Raw genomic sequence first — 15,621 nt, 5'->3', positions numbered from 1 at the left:
AAGCTGGCTTTAAAAATGTATACAAAACAGTGAACCACTTGCAAGACAAGAATGAAATTACACAATGAAGTAATGAGCATTAATTAGCATTTTGCCTGAGATTCACACATTTTGAGAATTCTTTTAACTTAGTTTCTACAAATTTTGTACTAAAACCCTCAGAAGCAAGTAAGCAATGCAACATGCATTAGTGTGCTGAAGACTAGATGTGTAATTGCTGCAGACTCCATTAGACCTCATCTGGATAGTGGGAAACTTAAAATCGAAAAAAGGGTCAGGCGAGGAGATTACATATCACTAAAACTATTTTTTAGATGTCGTAGAGGAATTTTTCAGATCATTAAATCTAAAATGGAAGAAAGTATTGATGACACTGAACGCACTACCTCTAGTGAGGATACAATAAAGTATAATCAACACAATGGAAAGTAAACTGTACAAATAAATGAGGAAGTTCAGAACCAGTTGATGAGTTTTTGCATTTAGAGCAGACATATAGAACAACTACAGGAGGGGCTAAATAAAAATGGCCCACAAAACACTTATAAGACTGATGCGGGCAACTGGGGAACTGGAAATCACAGAAAATGCTGAAAATCAAGCTTTTGATTGCTGTCACATGTCTGTTCAAGTGCATCTCTGACATGCTCTGCCCTGAGCAATGTGCTGTTCGTTACATTTGACTGAGTGAGAGGAGTAGACATGTTTAGCGAGCTGTTGGATGCAACACAAAAAAGTGCTCACAATAAAGTGATGAGTGTTCATTGTCAAATTTAACATGAAGCACAATTTCTGGAGAGCACATACTGGAATGTTGGTACAAGAGTTTAAGATGGACAGTGTTTTGGTAAAACCTCCAGCAAAGTCTGTGGTGTAAAACTTAGCAGCAAAATGGCAGAAAATGGACTCTGTAGTGGATAAAAACATATAACTTTACAAAACAATTTTGAACACCAGAAAACATTTCTCAAGTGACTCAGATCAGTATTATTTTGCCCTAACTAAAGACAGACAGCAAAAAGATGAACAAACAGATGAGTAAAAATGGCCTACAGTTATTCTGGTAAATTAAACAGTGTTTCAAAACAAAGATCCTGGATGTTTTGAAAAGGAAAGTTTACAATTAGAGTGTCTACTACTGAATTTTTACTTATGGAACAGACACATGGACATTTAACATGAAACCTTTTAACAAATTGAGGATTGATCAGCAAGCAATGGAAATATGAATTTCGGGAATTAATAAAAGAGACTGGAGGGGGGGGGGGGGGTCAGAGAACAGCCAGGAGAAGACAACATAATTACGACAGTGATGAAAATGAAATGGATGTAGGCAGGCAACAAGATGGTTAAGAACCACATAAGTTATTTGCTGGACTCCAAGAGACGAGAAAAGAAAAGCCAGTGATCCACTGGAAGGTGAACAGATTACATTAGAAAACAAAGGAGCAATGTGGATGTGTTCCACTGAAGACTGACTGACATGTCTACAAATAACATTCATACAGCAGTGAATATAAAATGACTGAGAATGTATCAAAATTTCAGCATATGCCAACATGTGTTTCTCGAGTGTTAAAGAAATTATTATACCTCCCTCCTCTTATATGCTACGTGAAAACATGAGATTGAACCTTGATACTGTTACTTAATGACTGACCTACATACCAGTCTCTCTTCTTAGTCTAACAACAGAAAATACAAGATGTAATACAACAGTATGAAATAGGATAGACTGCTACTCACCACAGGGCAGAGGCTATTTCCTGTAGTAAAATATTTGATGACAGCAACATGTTTAAACATCAAGTTCAAAATTTACAGTAAGAACACAGTTCATTGCTGCATTTTTTCCAGTATTTATCATAATCACAGATACATCAAACACTACAAACTAAAGAAGGCTACTGGATTTATTCTGTACTTAATGTACACTCTAAAAAAGAATAAAAAAAAGAAAAATGCAGCACGAAGGAACTATCCGAATGGGATGAAAACCAGCAAATGTGATGTACATGTACAGGCAACAAATAATTACAATTTCAGAAAAGCTAGATGATTTATTCAAGGGAAAGAGCTCTACAAATTGAGCAGGTCAATAACATATTCGTCCTCCTCTGGCACTTATCCAAGCAGTTATTTAGCTTGGCATTGTTGGATGTCCTCCTTAGGGATATCACGCGAAATTCTGTCCAACTGACATATCAGATGAAGCTGGTTGGAGAGCCCTGCCCACAATGCTCCGAATGTTCTCAACTGAGGAGAGATATGATTATCTTGTTGGCCAAGGTAGGGTTTGGCAAGCATAAAGACAAGCAGTAGAAACTCTCACTATGTGCAGGTGGCCATCATCTTGCTGAAATGTAAGCCCAGGATGGCCTGCCACGAAGGGCAACAAAATGGGGTGTAGAATATCGTCGACATACACTGTTCTGTAAGGGTTCCATAGATGACAATGAAAGGGGTCTTGCTTTAAAAGAAATGGCTCTGCAGACCATCACTTCTGGTTGTCGGGCCGTATGGTGCATGACTGTCAGTTTGGTATTCTGTCACTGTCGGCGATGCCTCCAGACATGTAAGCAGCCTGGAATCTCATTGACAAGAGTAGAATTATCTGCAGTGATGAGTCCTGCTCAGAAATGAGCCCTGAGCATCAGTGCAGACATGTCTGGAGACACCCCAGACAGCGATGAGATAGAAACTTGACTGTCACCTGTCATATTGTCTGACAACCAGGGGTGATTGTCTGGGGTGCCATTTCTTTTCATAGTCGGACTCCTTTGGTTGTCATTTGTGGCATCGTTACAGCACAGCAGTGCAAACAAAAAGATACAGGCATTGAATTAAGGATATATCAGCTATGGGGTGGCTACATTGTTTTTGAAATACAATTCAAGTAACTTCCCATGAGGTAATAAACAAGTGGGTGTGTTATATCTGTGCAATATTTTCCTGATGCCTCTTTAATATAACTCATGTGGTAGAAATTAGAAATCCAGTCAAAATATTTCTCTGTTTTTATACTGGCAGGCACAAAGACACTTACAGCATAAATATTTTGAAAAATTTTTCACCTTTTTACCTGGTAGTCCATTTGGTAGTTGGCTTCTGCTGCTGTCCCATACACAAAACATGAATAATTTTTGCTGATCACTATCCAGATGCTGCAGTGGTGATTCAGATTCTGCCCAGCTGTCTGGTTCAGAAACATCAACATAACTTTCACAACTTGGCTGACTACTTCCATTGCTTTCTGAATTGCTGCTACTACTGCTCCGCTGTTTTTTAATCACTATATCACTGACCGATTCTGGGGCAGAATGGTAACTGCTGCTTCCTTCATTTCCACTAACAACCTAAAAATAGACTACAAATGTAATGCAGATGCTAAATCCATGTACTTTTAACACTATTCAAACACACACACACACACACACACACACACACACACACACACACACACACACACACGCAAGCGCACCTGCAACAAACAAAAAATTTAAAAATAAAATTATGTTCATCATGAAACTTCACAAAATATAAAAATGAAATGAAGCACATTCATATGTTTCTCTGTTCCTTTCATAATTTACAAATACAGATGAGTGGTAAAGTAGGGTGCTTTGCTCAGATAAAATAAGTTATGCAAAAAAATAATAATAAATAAATAAATAAAAATAAAATAAAAATAAAAAGACAAGGAGTTTAGGGTCTTGAGAGGCTAGGAAGCTTTCCTGTAGATGACCAATAAACAGGCTGGAATACGAGTGTGCTACGCAGATGCCCATGCCTGTGCTGTGGAAACGTTTGGTTACCTTCCCTTCAAAGGAAAATTAGTTGCGTATTAGGATAAAGTTAGTAAGGTATATGAGTAATGAAATAGTGGGTTTGGAGTCTGAATAATGTTGGGAGAGGTAGTGTTCAATAGCAGGAAAACCATGGGCATGAAGGATGTTGATGTATAGGGAAGTCGTGCCAATGGTGACAAATAGGAATCCAGGAGGTAAAAGAAGTGGGGATGGTGCAGAGTCAGTAAAGGAAGTGGTTGGTATCTCTGATGTGGGAGGTTAGATTTTGGGCAATTGGTTGGAGTTTCTGGTCACTGAGGGCCAAAATTCTTTTAGTGGGTGCACAATAACCAGCTCCAGTGGGATATCCAGTATTGTTGGGTTTTGAGTATTCTGGGGAGAATATAAAAGGTGGGTGTGCACGTTATCAAAGGGGTGAGGAGAGAAATGGATTCAGGGAAATGGTTCTGTGAAGTGCCTAAGGCTTTAAGAAGGGTTTGGAGGTTATTTGGACTTCCAGGATGGGATCTCTATGGCACAGTTTGGAGGTTGTGAAGTCTGACAATTGGCAGAGGCCTTCCACCAGCTAGATACTGTGATTCACAATGACAGATATGGAATATTTGTCTGCACAGGGTGACTACTCAAACTTGGAGGGGAAAAAAAAGAGGACCCTGAGAATTCCAGGTGTGGGGAGGAAGATGGTATCATAAGGAGCTCCTGATAAATTAATGATGAGTGGGGCGGGGAGATAATGACTTTCCTTCCCTCTCACTGAGGTGAGCCAACCATAAGAAGCAGTAGTTTAACTGTAGTTTTTAAATACAGATAATTTATATGAAATAATATTCATAAGATTAACACACTTTGAAAGATTAAATATTTTAAAATTTGTGATTTTTAAAACTCAATTAAAATTAAATTTCAATGCTAAGTTAAAAACACAGTATTCTCTGAGATTTTATGAAATTCCTGAAATTCTCTGAGACTTCCCCTATTTTTCCAGGTAAAATGTAATTCCCTGAGAATTCCATGTTTTCCAAAGAAATTGCCACACTGCCACAGGTATAATGATTACATCAGGATCTGTTTTGAGACTGGGTATGGCTATCCTTTCTTCTGCTGAAGGGTTGGTGTTCTTAGGAAGGGATCTGAGGATGGATGGTGTGCCCAAGTTGGAGGTAAGGAATTCCTGGAAGCAGAGGTTTAAAATACCGCATCAGTTGTAAATTTCTTTATTTTCACATGACTGATTTTGGACAGTTATAAGCCCATCTTCTGGTGTTATACTGAAAATAGCAAAAGACAAGAGATAATTTTCATACACTGCAACACACATAAAAAACAAAACAAAAAAATTTCTGAAAAGTTTTAAAAACTTTTAAAAAACGTTTTGAAACTGCCGGTCGGGCTAGGTGCTGTGAAACCTATGTCAATGCGAAAGTGGCACCAGACAGTACTACGGATGACTGCTTGGGTAGGGAAATATACAAATGATATCATGACACTTACGCTGTGCTGTGGCCCCTGAGAGCTGCGTGTACCAGGCACAGTGTGCTGCCTATGAGTGCAGAACAGGGAGTAGCAGATGTGAATGAGAAGGCAAATTGGTAAACCGGAGTGGCAAAAGTGCTGCCATCTATTGATGGAAAGAAGAATGTGGGGTCACAAGACCGGCCGTTCACAATTTGAATTTAGTAGTTTACATTTAAAATGAAGAAACAACAAACAAAAATTACATAAAAAACCGGTCATGTGAAAATAAAGAAATTTACAACTGGTATTTTCAACCTCTGCAATAATGCTCAGTTGCGGATGTTCTTCCAACAGGGTTGTTTGAATTCCTGGAGGATACTCAGGGTGTGTTAGATGGGAGTGGGGGAGGATCATAGTTGGATTGTGGTATGAACTGGGATAAGCAGGGTTCAATTTTGGGATTAGATTGGCTTTGGTTGGAGGGATTGGAGATTTTCTACCCTTCGTGGCATAGGTAGACTGTTTACCATCACTTGCTCTTGTGGGTACAGCAAACCTCACACAGTCCTTAAGTCTGCAATACACCGACTTCACAAAGTGAACAAAGCACCAGAAAGTCAGGGACATAGTCAAGTTGGCGCAGAAAGACAACAGTTCCAAATCAGTAACCACTCGAGACTGGAAAACAAATGGCAAAAGCTCGGGCCACAGGTTCAGTGGCAAACAGTTACCACCAGGTAACGCCACATGATGTGCATATCTCAGTGGCCCGCAGATGCCACTGGCAAACTAAACACTTTAGTCTTTGGACGTCTACCAACATGGACGACGAGGAAGCACTGACTACTGAATCCAGTGTCACCGGACTACCAGATGCACGAGAGCTCAGTAAATCAGATGGCGATCTTGACGGGGAGTAATCAGTTGATTGAAGAATACGGTGATAACCAGTACTACTAACAACATCGAAAAATCATTGAACAGTGCCTGTGCTGAGGCAGTCACTTCATATGCCTTAGCAATTTTTGACACATCACTCAAAGCAGAATCTGTCGTTTCTAAAGCCTCTGGACTAACCTCACTATCTGAAGCCAGATTTATTATAACGTCCCGAATTAAAGAATTTGCATAAGATGCATCACACTTTTGACAGTCAAAAATCACACTTATGAGCTAAGCCTTGTAAATGAGCAGTCCACGCTGCATAGGATTGTTTACTTCGTTTAACACACTGATTGAGCTTGAGTCTGGCTGCAATGAAGGGCATCTGATGACCATAGTATTCAGTCAGTGAATTACAAATGTCAGAAAACTTCAAACTGCTGCGATCTGAGAACAGGCGTAATTTTTGCACCACTTCATAAAATTTACAACTTGATGACACTAACAGTGCACAACAGTGACCAGGATCATCAGTCTGACTTGCCTTGCAGCGCAATCTGAAACATCATAAATAGACCTCCCAACTGTCGCTTGCTTTATCAAAAGAAGTGAATGGTAGAGGGGGAAGTGCAGAAACAGCACCTGCCATCTGTAGTTGATTTTGAAGAAACTGTAACAGCAATTTGTGCTGTTGCTGCTACAACTTGACAAACTCAGGATCCATGGTTCGCTAAACGAAACAGCACTGTGAGAAAGTTACCTGTTGCCAGTTTGCTATCCTGCGTGGCGTAGGTGGACAGCTTATCATCACTTGCTCTGGTGGGTACACCAAACCACAGGAAATGAACAAATATTCCTATAAGTCTACAACAGACTGAGTTCCCAAAATGAATGAAGCACTAACAAGTCTAGGACTTGATGAAGTAAGTGTAGAAATACAACAGTTCCAAATCAGTAACCACTCAAAACTGGAAAACAAACTGAGTCAATGTGGCCGTGCAATGGCGTGATACAAACAACTACAAAGTACAGCAAGCAATGAACTATGCTTCAAGCCTGGGCCACAAGCTCAGTGACTAACAGTTGCTACTGGGTGGCTCCATGTGACATGCATATCTCAGCAGTCGCTTCCCTTACGAAAGTGAACCGCAGCGGCCACTAGCAGCCCTTGTAACTTTGACATACCCATGTCCATGCTAGGTGAGAAATCTGAATCATTGTTGGATACGAAAGGTGGCAAAAATTTGTTTCCACTGCAAGGCTCAGGAGAAGGAGAGCAGGTCTCTTACAAGTCCAACATGGTTAAATTTCAGTGTAGGGCTGAGGATGAGGCTTTTGGATAACACTGAAACTTCTGTAGGGCGAGGATTTTGATGGAAACGTGGAAAGATAGGAAGTTTTGGAGGATGTGGCAGAAGGAAGTTTTGGAGGATATGGCAGTAAGAAGTTTTGAGGGATGTGGCAAACTGAAGAGATCAGATAGACAGGGTCTGAGTTGACGAGGAGGAAGGCTGTGGGTGGGATGGATGTTGAACAGCTGTGCTCCATAGCGACATCAGGATGTCAGCAGGTTGGATAGCTTATGGAAACCGTCCCTGAAATGGTCTTACAGGCACTTGAGTGTAACAGATTCAATTTCAGAGATGTGTATAGCAGCAGTATCTTGCAGGGGGAGTAGGGATGATTCTGGTATGTTAGTGCCATGCAGATGTGTTTTTGCAGAATCAGGTTTCTGAGGGAGAGGGACTAGCAGAATCTGAAAAGGTGAAGTTCACTGTGAAAGGAGGGGTGGGATCCAGAGAAAGGAATTTTTACAGTTAGGCTGTTGGGGGAGTAATAATGGCTTAGGAAGCATTTGAGGAACAGGATGGGGGAATCAGCTTCGTTCAGGGAAAAGAGATATTTTCTGAAATGGTGCAGACAGATGGAGCAGGGATCCACTGTGGCAGTGATGGCATTGGGGAAACTGGAAATGATGTAGGAAATGAGCAAATGAAGGCTTTAGGTGGTTGTGAGGGCAGCTGGATAACAGAAAAAGATGCATAAAAATACGTAAAGACATGCAAAATGTGCACAAATATGTAAAGATACATCAAATATGCACAAATATGTAAAAATATGCATAAATACTTGAAAATATTCACAAATATGCAAAGATACATAAAAATATGCACAAACAAATAAGTAAAAAATGTACAAAACCACGGGGAAAAAGGACGAAATTGATGAGGTACTGGAATACACACATGTTGGTATAAGGGAAGAGAGAGAGGGGATGGGTTAGGTTGAGATTCAAATGTTCATGTGACACAGGTAGGTGTGGAAAATAGCACATGAAAACAAGCAAGGATGAGGGAGGAAATGTGATCAATAGGAATAATTAGAACTACCAGCCGGATGAATTACAACAGTGCCTAGCACATAAATTCAAAACTATTGTGCATGTGGCATTAAATGGGATAATGCATCAATATGAACGGCACCCATTTCATGTGACGTAAGGCCAATAAATTATGCCTCAAAATAAGTGTTTTTCAGAGTAATTAATTTTATGTTCATCTCATCTTTAGGTGTTTATATCTATGTACATGTCATGAACACTGTATATTTACGTATGGTGTTCTTCACTAGTCATCTTAAAAACTTCAATTACAAGATTATGCATTAGTAAAGAAACAAACGTTCATGACATGTACAAAAATGTACACATATGAAGATGTGTTGCCAGGCATCTTTAAATGTCATCACAAAAAAATAAATGCCTACGACAAAAGCAACTTGTTGCAGCTAAATCATTATAATTTACCTTCATTTTCAGCAGTCATAGTATCCATAATGGATAAGAATTTTTTAGGTACCAATGTTAATATGAGAAAGAATAGGAAAACAAAATACAGCAATGAGATAGCAATCCCTCTCAACAAACTATTAGGAGTAAGTTCTCAAATTTCTTCAATAGGCTAGATAGAAACCAATCCCACACCAGATCTGGCTGGGACCGCCAATTGTCCATTCATGCTTTATAGGATAGTAACAAATGAAAACATCATAGAGTTGTGAGATGAAAGAAAAGCCACTGGGCAAAACAAAACAATGGAAAGTCCAAGTTGGAATTTCAACAATAATATGAAAAGGATAGACTGCAACTCACTGTAAATGTGACACATTGAGTTGCAGACTGGCACAATGGAAACACTGTTACATATTTAGTTCTCAGCCAATTCCTTCTTCAGAAAAGAAAAGAAAAGAAAAGAAAAGAAAAGAAAAGAAAAGAAAACATGCACACGTGCACACACACACACACACACACACACACACATATATATATATATATATATATATATATATATAATAGAGGGAAAAATTCCACGGAGGAAAAATATATCTAAAAACAAAGATGTGTGACTTACCACACGAAAGTGCTGGTAGGTCGATAGACACACAAACAAACACAATCACACACACAAAATTCTAGCTTTCGCAACCAATGGTTGCTTCATCGGGAAGAGGGAAGGAGAGGGAAAGACGAAAGGATGTGGGTTTTAAGGGAGAGGGTAAGGAGTCATTCCAATCCCGGGAGCGGAAAGACTTACCTTAGGGGGAAAAAAGGACAGGTATACACTCGCACACACACCCATATCCAACCACACATACACAGATGTCTGCTTGTGTCTGTGTATGTGTGGTTGGATATGGGTGTGTGTGCGAGTGTATACCTGTCCTTTTTTCCCCCTAAGGTAAGTCTTTCCGCTCCCGGGATTGGAATGACTCCTTACCCTCTCCCTTAAAACCCACATCCTTTCGTCTTTCCCTCTCCTTCCCTCTTTCCTGATGAAGCAACCGTTGGTTGCGAAAGCAGAATTTTGTGTGTATGATTGTGTTTGTTTGTGTGTCTATCGACCTGCCAGCGCTTTCGTGTGGTAAGTCACATCATCTTTGTTTTTAGATATATTTTTCCTCCGTGGAATGTTTCCCTCTACTATACTCATATCATTAATTTGAACCCAAGAATTACGTTTGTTATTGTCACTGTTGCATTTCTAAATCTTTTCTGTCGTCTTATTTTCTCTTTCTGTTTTTGCCAGTAGGTTCACTTTGTATTCACCTTCTCCTTTTTACCGTAATCTACTATACAATTTTATCCCGCCTATACATACTCAATAATACGTAACCCACTTCCAAACCATAACCAAAAAATTTTTTTTTCCGCTTTCAACACTACCGCTGCTATAAAATCCACCGTTTCTAGTTCACAAACAGTTCCTTTCACCTATTATACAACCATTTTGGCTAGTTCTAATAACTTTCGCTTTATTTCCATTTTTCCCACATCATTGATCATTTTTAGCCACTTCCCACAGGTTTTAACGTCATTATTTCTTCGTCAGACAATTGTTAGCCTCATTCTCATAATCTGCCACCACAAAGCCACTCCTTTTAATACATTTACACGTAGTTTTTTTCGAAATTTTCCCGAATTTCTCCACCCTCTAACGTGTTTTGGCGGCAACACAACCACCTAACCTTTATGCACATCGTTGTCTACCAACCCAAGTTCACCACAGGATCAACACAGCCCAGCTTTAACCAACACTTTTTCGCCTTTTTTCACACCAGATCTCCAGTTGCTTTCTAGTTTACCTTTATCCCTTCCCCATATATTTTTATTTTCATTTCAGCCTCATGTTACACTTTCCACATTCTAATAAATACCATGTCACCCGTACAACACCCCCACAACGACCCCATTAAGTTTTATTTACATTCCCTCCGCAAACATGCCTTCACCCTAGCCAGATTACGCTCCCATATTTTATTTTCTCAGGCTTGTCTGACATTTGGCATTACCCTCAAAGGCCTCACACTTAAAGTTCCCATCTTTGGCTGCAACCCTTCTTTCCATCAGTCCCTATACCAGTTCCAAACTGAACAATCCATTGCCCTCACCCCCCTAATCCTTCACCTACACATCAACTCAGCCAATGAACACACCCGTCAACTCCTATCCTTAATAAAAGTCCTCAATCTTTCCACTCCCACATCCACACCAGCTGTTCAGAGCATCCTCCTACAGGCCAACCGTAAATTAGAACAGCATGCCACCCTCCACCTCAAAAAACTATCCAATCTCCTGGTTTCCCACCTCCAGAAAGGCAACTCACTCACCCTTCACAACCTTTCCAGCAAATCTCAACCTCCGCTCATTGCACACAAACCCAGTCTCTCCCATCTACTCAATCTCCCACTTCCAGCTCCACTCCCTCCAAAACCTCAAAATTCCAATCAACACAATCTAGAACCACAACACCCCAATTCAGTAGTTAACCTTTCCTCCAAACCTCTCTCCCACTCAGAAACCTCTGTCCTATCCAAAAGCCTCACCTTCAGCCCCACTCCCAGATTCAACCAAACAGCCCTCGTCAAAGATTTACTGTCCTACACTCGTACTCTCTGCTGGAATTTTAAAGGCCTTTACAAATGTCTGCTTGTGTCTGTGTATGTGTGGTTGGATATGGGTGTGTGTGCGAGTGTATACCTGTCCTTCTTTTCCCCCTAAGGTAAGTCTTTCCGCTCCCGGGATTGGAATGACTCCTTACCCTCTCCCTTAAAACCCACATCCTTTCGTCTTCCCTCTTTCCTGATGAAGCAACCGTTGGTTGCGAAAGCTTGAATTTTGAGTGTATGTTTGTGTGTCTATCGACCTGACAGCGCTTTTGTTTGGTAAGTCACATCATCTTTGTTTTTTGCACACCTTATGCCTACATGACCACCCTCTCTGGCTGCCTATATAATAAACAACATGGACTCATGGATTCAGAAATTAGAGATCAACAATAACTGCCATTTATGTGTGCATAAATTTTTGTATTCTAACCCCAGAAGACAAGTGACAGGAATAAACAGTAGTATTTATTGACCAACTGATAGCTTTTGCTTAACAGCCCTGCCGCAGTGGTAACACCACTTCCCGTCACATCATCAAAGTTAAGTGCTATCAGGCGTGGTTAGCACTTGGATGGGTGACCGTCTGGGTCTTCCCAGCACTGTTGGCAAGCGAGGTACAATCAGTCCTTGTGAGGCCGATCGAGACACTACTTGACTGCAAAGTAGCGGCTGCAGTCACGAAAACTGACAAAGACCCGGAGAATGGTGTGCTGACCACACGTCCCTCCATGGCCACATCCAGTGATGTGATGGCTATTGGCTGAGGATGATACAGCAGCCAATTGGTACTATAGGGCCTTCGCGGGCCTGTTTGGATGGAGTGTAGTTTAGTTTATTGATAGCTTTTGACATGGTGGATTGTAAGATTCTGCTGTCAAAGCTTGAAAAGTACAGTACTTGATGTGGTGTCACCGCCAGACACCACACTTGCTAGGTGGTAGCTTTAAATTGGCCGCGGTCCATTAGTACATGTCGGACCCGCGTGTCGCCACTGTCAGTGATCGCAGACCGAGCGCCACCACACGGCAGGTCTCGAGAGACTTACTAGCACTCGTCCCAGTTGTACGGACAACTTCGCTAGCGATGCACACTGACGAAGCCTCGCTCATTTGCAGAGCAGATAGTTAGAATAGCCTTCAGCTAAGTCAATGGCTACGACCTAGCAAGGCGCCATTAGTAACATTGCATGTATCTACAGAGTCTCACTTGTATCGTCAAGAGCGATGTACAACAATGATGGATTAAAGTTAAGTATTCCAGCAGCTACGTACTTTTCTTTATAGCATTCATTACGTATCCTGATTCAGACCTATCTCTAGCCTGCGTGGGTTAACGTGTGCATATCGGCTTCCTCACTCAGGTAGTGTTCGTAATGTTGGCTAACTGCTAACACTACACTTGAAGTCTGTCCAACAGTTGGATCAGTTCCTTGCTGAGAAATCATAAGCAAACATGAGCATCAAGCATTCTAATGTCAGTATTAAAACTATTTCTGAACACTTGTCAGAGTTAATCTATTAAACAAGGTGAACCCCAAAGGTAACCACAATTCTAATAAAGGGGCAAGTAAGGAAGAGTCACAGCACTGTCACAAAACAACTGGGTGCAGAATAATTAGCTTTTAGTAAACAGTAAAAGAATATTAAGTAATTAATTCAAATTGATGATACAGAAGTTTAGTGTTTTACTGTGATTGATCCATTTCGGCTAGATGGATACATCACACGAAAATACTAAACTCCTACAGCAGCAATTTGGATTTCATTACATTCTCAGAGATATCTTCAATACTGCGGGCCCATTGGGTCATAAAATAAAACTATTGCACTAACATTTCACAATGCTCTGAACAAGGATACACACATCCCATTTCCCTGTTATCAATAATGAACCAGTTGGTAACAGTACAGGAACCAAATTCTTAGGATTATGACTGCAAAGGAATGTAAAATGAGATCAACATATAGAATATCTTACCATAAAATTGAGCAAGGCCTGCTACCTGCTTCCCTCACTAAATCTTGCTATAGTAAGAAAACAGTATAGAATAGATATCATGTCCACTTTTATTCTCACCTTAAATATGAGGTCACGTTTTGGCAAAATGCTAATAAAACAGCTATCACACATTAAAACTCCAAAAAAGGGCCATTAGAATTATGATGGATGGAAACCTAGACTCATGTAAAGCTTTACATGCCTCTTGTTTATTTTATGCATTATTCCATCCAGGAATATCCTTATTGTTCTGTATTACAATTTTTATGTAACTCTTGATAACTTTGCAAATTAACCTATGGGCCCTCTGTTACAGTGCTGTGCCAGGCTCTATAAATCTTGCAATGATATAAAACTAATAAACAAAAACGTCACAATACAATTTGAATCCTTTTCTTCATGATCACATAGTGACTTGTGAGTATCCAGGTTCTTTTATCTCTTCTAAGTGCACTCCCTTTTCTCTCTATAACATGCCCTTTTCTCTTTATAACATGTTGCTCAGATTATCTGTTGAACAGGGAAAATTCCTTAATCATACAATAAATTATTAACATTTTTATCTCACATAAATCAGAAATCAATTCCTGAGATTTGTACACTCTTACAAATTCAACTAGCTAACTGTCTCTCTATATGAGATATCTTCATCTAATAGTACTAATTATATACTAATAGTTGCTTATGTTTAAGTGTGAGATGAAAGAGATGTCGCAGTATGTATACCCATTTGGGAAAACAACCATCCAAGTAACTTATCTACTCAGATGTTTTATTTAGATGGTTAAATAGTAGCACTTCAGTTGCAGGAAGTTCTTGTCTGAGTATTGGCCAAACAACCAAATATGAGTCTACAGAATATTATACCAGCTTTGTGGTAGATTAAAGACTTATTAGCAAATAGAACACACCATGCTGTTTTTAATGTTATTTATATAATACTTCATAGCAACGGCCTTGCCGTAGTGGATACACCAGTTCCCATCAGATCACCGAAGTTAAGCACTGTCGGGCGTGGCTGGCACTCGGATGGGTGACCCTCCAGGCCGCCATGCGCTGTTGCCATTTTTTGGGGTGCACTCAGCCTCGTGAGGCCAACTGAGGAGCTACTCGACTGAATAGTAGCGGCTCTGGTCAAAGAAAACCATCATAACGACCAAGAGTGCGGTGTGCTGTCCACACGCCCCTCCTATCCGCATCCTCAGTGAGGATGACACGGCGGTCGGATGGTCCCGATGGGCCACTTGTGGCCTGAAGACGGAGAGCCTTTTTTTATATAATACTTCATGGCTAAACAATCATGTTTTTGCTATGCCATTACGTGAATCGTAATATGTTTTGACTATCAAGCTCTTTCCATTTATTTTTACTTAAAATGTGAAGCAAAACCAGAAAAATATTACTAACTGTACTCAGATACTGCAAGTATTCTATGTATGGATCATAGTGCAAACAACATGCCTTTCCTGTTGCAGATTGCACTGCCAAAAAAATTTCGTTTCTTCTGGTATTGTTTTTAAAGAATAGAAATCATCAAGTGTGAAAACAACATAATGCGCACTGAAACAGAGACTTTGCTGTTCTCGATTTACCTTCTAAATAATGCAAGAAACTCTGTTGGTGTGAGAAATTTCACAGTTAGAAAATTGTTGTGAAATGCATGAAGACCTGTAGAGGATTGATGCTTGGTACAGTGATTCAAAACTGACCCTCGAAATAAGAAAATATACTGTACTGTGCATATTTCTGTCTGTTACACTTTCACGACTAAACCGCTGAACTGATTTTCATCAAAAATTGATATGGAGATAATCTGAATGCTGAGAGAGACCATAGCCTACACTGAAAGTGTTAGGTACAAAACATCTATTGATTGGAAGAATATAATGCAAAATATGGAACAATAATTATTCTTTAGAAAAGCTATTTACTATTTGACTTTTGAACTTTATCTTATTTTGAGAAATCCTTTTATTGTTTGATCTGAGATAATACAGGGCTATGTATTGAATACAATGGTTTATAATCCTCA

The 15,621-nt window shown here is 39.9% G+C and overlaps 1 protein-coding gene and 1 pseudogene across 1 annotated transcript in view; one reads left to right on the top strand and one right to left on the bottom strand.

Moving 5' to 3' along the window:
• The window catches only part of LOC126456833 (guanine nucleotide exchange protein smcr8b-like), a 135,543-nt gene that overhangs the window by 27,868 nt on the left and 92,054 nt on the right, over positions 1-15,621 (bottom strand). The window contains exon 9 of the mRNA XM_050092638.1: positions 3,083-3,356. Coding sequence (XP_049948595.1) covers positions 3,083-3,356 — 274 coding nt within the window. The remainder of the gene's footprint in view (positions 1-3,082; positions 3,357-15,621) is intronic.
• LOC126459724 (5S ribosomal RNA) lies at positions 14,537-14,654 on the top strand (annotated as a pseudogene).

Source organism: Schistocerca serialis, chromosome 2 (assembly GCF_023864345.2).
Source record: "Schistocerca serialis cubense isolate TAMUIC-IGC-003099 chromosome 2, iqSchSeri2.2, whole genome shotgun sequence".
Classification (NCBI taxonomy): Eukaryota; Metazoa; Arthropoda; class Insecta; order Orthoptera; family Acrididae; genus Schistocerca; species Schistocerca serialis.
This window is presented reverse-complemented; position numbering and strand designations above follow the sequence as displayed.